Genomic DNA, 5,712 nt, shown 5'->3' with positions numbered 1-5,712 from the left:
CAAGCCAATCATCATGGGTAATGCCTAGATAACCTTCAGCCAGCTCCATCATCTTTTTGTTATCCCATACAGTGTCAAACCCGTGGGTAGGAAGACCCTGTAGTGAACCACGTTTCGTATCTTTTTTGTGTGAAAAATTGCGGCATTCCGGTCAAATTTAAACCTGGACGAATAAAGTTGCGAAGTGAGAGAGGGCGTCGACAGATCTGATTGGCCGGGAGGATATTTACCGCTGGACTCCACAACGAAGCCCGCTGGACTCCACAACGAAGAAATGAGATTTGATTGGCTAAAAATAATAATTTAAAAAAATAGAGGAACGAATATTTTTGAAGCCTCTAAAAATAATTTTTACGATAAGTTTACATTATTGTGCATTGCACATGTTTTGCCTCTATTTTAGACTTGTAAAACAGACCCAATGGTATCTGCAAATCAGAGTTTTAGAGATGATCGTGGGGTTATTATCTAACGCAAGCTCGCACTAAAAAGACCAGTAAATTGTGCCTTCTAAAAATAATTATGCTGTCACGTGGTTTCCCGTCGCACAGTTCATTTTAGAAAACGTCTTGGCCACTGGAGGTAAGACGTTCTGCTACGGATTTTAAGTAGTGACTCTAATTAATATCTCTCTGTGCGTGGTCCGTCTGCATGTAGATTAAACTGAGGAACGTGGTAACGCGACCAGAAAGGAACTTGCCTCTACAGCAACGAGCGCAGCGTTGCATTGGTATGCGACCACGTACTGTAAGCTCTACTTGAGACTTCTTGCGCTAAAGGGCTTTTTGTACAGATATGCGTTATATCCCAGGAGCAGCTCAACTATTCTACATCGTCGTTCCAACTGCGGATCGTGCTTGAGTACGTTTGTCGATTGAGCTCGTAGCGATGCCGTTCGTATCTCTTATAATGTGATGTACTTGTATCGCGACCCTAACTGTGCTATTATGTGACTGTGTACCTGGAATAAACACGTTGTACAGATTAACAAGCATCTGGAGGAGGTGTCTATCCATATTCTAGCGGGTGAAGCCAACAAAAGGTATCAAAAAGGCTGATAGTGTCATGCAACTTCAATTTTTAATTGTGTTAACCTTTTTATTAATGTCGTGCAGAACATGGCTGCTACTGCGGCATCTCAAGCGACGACAAATGTTGAAATGGCAGGGGACACAAAGCTAAACGGTATATTGACGGCACGCAAAGGGATTATTGAAAAACAACCACGTGGAGGAAAAAAATCAAGAAGTTTACGTTTACATTAGAGGATGGATTCGAAGTTCTTCGTACAAAACTGTTTGGATACTCAGAGCGAGCACCATTTACTGGACTACAATTAAATGATGAGCGTATTCACTTCAAAGCAAGCAAGGGCGCGTCACAGAATCCGTTTTTCGTGGTGAATGCAGACAATTTTGAAACTCTGCTCCGTCGTAGAGTAAAACGTGTGTCGAATGTCGAGCGAAAATTGTGGAATCAAGATGTACTGGGAAATCTCTCCTTTGAATTCTTTCTCTACTGCAAAGCGCGCCCAAAGCCTGCACCAACACTTCATCGAGCGACTGCTGCACGAATTAGAACCGCGACAGCAGCTGTCGAACGTTATCAAGAGAACAATGGAGTGGTATTGGGACCAATTACAATAAACATCTTGTCACTACGCATGCCAGACAACCCGATAGTACACAGTTCACAATTCCGAGTGACAATACAACGCGTCAAGCGATGGCAATTGACAAGGCAGCGGCTCGACTAGCCACAGCTTCGCAAAATAACGCTCAAAGACAGACAGCATCGATTCGCCTCGAGATTAACGGAACGTGGAACACTTTTAAAGTCGATGTATCGAGTTTAAGAAAGGCTCTAGGACTTCCCGATCATGGCAGTTTTTCACAAGGGATATTTCATGGATTCGTACCTGTAGATCCACCTGCAATGGACCTAAACGACGTCGATCACATTGAAGAAGAAAACGTCGGTGGTCGGCGAGAAGAAGAAGACTAGTATTATCTAGAAATGACGATTTTTCACGTCGTACGCCTCCGGGATTTTCCAGGCAATTCGTAATATCATGAAAACTATATTTAATCTTAACATTCCCGTTTGATTTTTTTTATAAACTTCGTAGTTGTTATTTATAGTTGCTGATAATTATAATTAAAGCGCTGCATGCATCACAACCAAAACCGCAAGGTCAGGGCGATGCCGATCGACTTGATCGAAGAATATGGCTATGAGGGCGTTACCTTGTACGCAACATTTCTAGAGGGAGATGTAGCTGGCAAGTTCATCTCGGATGTGGCTCTGAATGAGAACAAGTCTGTGCGGTTGAAAAACAACAGTGGAAATTACCGAAAATGGGTTTGTTCGGCGAGGGGGTGTAAATGGTTCGTCGAATGTAAAGGAAACGTGTGAAACAAGATACGAAGAGTGCACGTAAACGTCCTATTACGAAGCTCAGTCATGTACCGGATAACGCTTGGTATATCTCTAAAGTGGATTTAGTTCATTCCCAGGTTTGCAGTTGCACGGCCAATCCTTCCGGAAGTCAAATTGAGAGAACGTCAGGCTTTCAGGCGGCCGTTTTGGAGGGATATAACACGTCAAAACAACGTATTGTTCGTAACTTACAAGTTGTGGAAGGAATCGACGTGTCGTCGAAGAATTCTGTTCTTTACCGAACTATTAGTTCAGCACTGACAAAATTGGAAAGTGATTCTAGTGAGGAATTTCAAGCTTTTCCATCCTATTTTGATGCTTTTGCCAAGGAAAATCCTGGATCAAGGGTGTGCTGTCAACTCGATCATGCTGGTAGATTTTTCCGAGCTTTTCTTTCTATTGGATCCATTGTGAACGTTCAAAACTCACTTCTTCCAGTGTGGGAGTGCGATGGCACCCACATGAAACATTCTAGATACAACGGAATTTGCTTAACACTAATTGGGAAAGATGGAAACAAGCGCATCGTACCGGTAGCTGTTGCGTACATCCACAAGGAGACTGTGGGGAACTTCGTATGGTTTTTTGCAAACTGCATTGCTAGTGGAGTTTCACTTAGTGATCGGCCAACGTTTTCTGATCGAGGAAAGCAACTCTTGGCCCAGATTGCTCTCTCTAGCATGGATCTACCAGTACACATTAAGTTTTGTGCTGTTCACATTCGCTTTAACACAGTCGACAAGTTCAAGAAAGTTAAAGTTACCAAGGCAAACGTAAACGACCCGATTATGAGTCTGCAATCTTCGCGGACAATTCGCGATTTTGAGAGGAACATTAAGAATTTACGGAATCGTTTCCAGAACGGCATTACATCTATCAGAGATGAAAAACCAGTAGAAGAGCATGTGTGGTCTTACCTTAAAGCTATCCATCCAATGAGCTGGACTGTTCTGGGCAATAGTACCCTGACAGCTCATGAAAATAAGTGGATCGAAGATAACTGGAAAGATATTCCGGCTTACGGAGAGGGATTATCACTCTTTGGGGTGCGTTCTACTAGTGGTGCAGAAGGAGATAACAATAGGTTGCTTTGGAAACGAGCGCGAAATAATCTTGTTCTGGGCGCTGTGAAAGCTTATTGTTTGCGCGCCGTGGAAACGCACAATACTCTTTTACAGGAAGCAAAAGGTTGGATAGCTGGTGGATTTGACATCACGCCTCATGCGATGAAGCTTTTTGAAGCAGAGAAGAAACATGTAGCGAAACTCACCGTTGTGCCGATTAAAGGCTCTAGCTTTTATGTGTTTGACCCTTTCGACCGTAGCGACGTAGCATCCTCCACAATGATGTACGAGACGAACTTAGCTTCCGGGATATGCCGTCCATGTCGAGTACAAGAGCAGCTTAGAATCCCTTGTCGCCATATCCAGGCCGTGCTATTTTACTTGGAACGAAAGAATCCTGGAAAGTCACCTTTGTACGCTGTTCTACAGTATTTCCATCCAGCATATTTGGTCAGAACAGTCCATAAAGCAATGAGCGACGTTATTATAAAATTACCTGTTGGCGACATTAGTACGCATGGCTCGATAGTACTACCAGCACCGATATATCGTCAGGCTGGAGGTTCTCGCAGATCTCGAATTGCCGACGCACAGCGTGGTGAAAAGCGTATTCGAAGCCGAGGTGAAGAGCCGAAGTCTTCACGGTCGAAGTTGAATTCTCACCCCCTGTTAAACGCAGAAAACACCGATGAACATGACGATACATCAGCAATCAACGCATTTTTCGAGTCCCAGATTACGGCCAAAAGCACACCAGGCAGATCTCAGTATACCTGTTCAAAATGCGGAGAGGTTGGACACAACGCCACTACCTGTACATTCACTGGCCAAGATGTAGAACTAGTAGGTGAAGCTATACGGCCCGGAGAATACGTTCTTGGTTCTTCTCCACTGGAGGCTTGTGGAGTTTCAAGAAACAACTTCATAGGAACCGATTACGAATGAAAAGCGATGGTAAGTACCAGACCACAGCCCAGCCGAAGCGAGGATAACTTGTATCATACTCACAACTGTACTGGGTATTTGGCTCGCCTTAAAAAATAAGATAGTATCCTGCTTGTGGCGAACCGATACAGTAATTCAGCAAAAGAGTTGCCATGAGAGAATATAAAACCAAATAAAAAAAAGTGGAGATCTACCTGTGAAGCTCGTAAAGCTCTACCTGATGTGAGTGATTCGGCTGCGAACAAAAGTGCATCATATCTTGGAAAACATTTCGGCTCTTATTATTTTCCAATTACCAAACGTTATTTCTTCACACCATTCTGGTCTTGTTGTAAATGTGAGCAGTGTGATGTCTAGAGTTAAACGCAGCAAGTTGAAAAAGACACCATATCATGACTTACAGCAACGCTATCATGGGCACAGTTGCAGCGAGAGGAGTACTGAAGTCGGCTGTGTCATCACCGACGAGGGACTTCAACTCGCCGAAAAAAAAATGACCTTCCGCGGTCTTCACCACAAACTCCGTCGTCTTCAGCGTCTTCATCGTAACTGAAGTCGTCTTGTTAGTCTTCCCTCCGACCCTTTCTTCCTGTGCTTCTACCTGATGTTGTCATCGTGAGCTTCTCTTCGATGCAACCGTGGTCTTCGCTACTGTGATGCTCATTAGATCGTCGGCTTGGACCTCTTGTCTGCTCTTCGCTGTCGCTGCGAACAAATGCGTTTTTACACGAAGTTTTTTTTTTACCATGGTTTTAGCCAATCAAATCTCATTTCTTCGTTGTGAAGTCCAGCGGGCTTCGTTGTGGAGTCCAGCGGTAAATATCCTGGCCGGGATGGCATTCAGACAAAAAAATCATTAATATTTTAATGGGTTTTTATTCATTTGAACATTCTCCAGAATTTGCAGGACTTGGAGGCAGTAGAGTATGTCCGCTATTTTCCAAATGCAAAGAGAGGTATTCAGTTTTTAAGCAGGAATTCACTAAAGAGCACACAAGTACGGATTCTACCAACTTTGTCGGACATTTGTCCTATCTACAATATGTGTGTAAAATGCCAGTCATTTCATCTCCTCCCTCAAAACACGAAGCCATGGTGAACACTGACTGGGACGAGCTGCAGAAAAGAGTGAGCCAGATCAAGAGCAACACGGTAAGCCCCCTCACGAGCCGTGTACCAGAACTCCTATGGCCGCTTTATAGCGTGCGTCATCCTCAACAAGGCCCACCTCGTTTCGGCCGCGTTTGCAAAGAAACGGGGGGGG

The 5,712-nt window shown here is 44.0% G+C and overlaps 1 protein-coding gene across 1 annotated transcript; it reads left to right on the top strand.

Moving 5' to 3' along the window:
• Window positions 1-2,202: 2,202 nt before the first annotated feature.
• On the top strand, window positions 2,203-2,557 carry PPTG_21320 (hypothetical protein; the record flags this gene model as incomplete). Its single annotated transcript, XM_008896573.1, has 2 exons — window positions 2,203-2,361; window positions 2,525-2,557. 2 exons carry the CDS (start codon window positions 2,203-2,205, stop codon window positions 2,555-2,557), a joined length of 192 nt encoding a protein of 63 aa, XP_008894821.1.
• Between the last annotated feature and the right edge of the window lie 3,155 nt (window positions 2,558-5,712).

Source organism: Phytophthora parasitica (assembly GCF_000247585.1).
Source record: "Phytophthora parasitica INRA-310 unplaced genomic scaffold supercont2.4, whole genome shotgun sequence".
In the NCBI taxonomy this organism is placed as follows: domain Eukaryota; phylum Oomycota; class Peronosporomycetes; order Peronosporales; family Peronosporaceae; genus Phytophthora; species Phytophthora nicotianae.
Note: the sequence above shows the minus strand (reverse complement) of the source record. Positions and strands in the feature narration are given on the sequence as shown.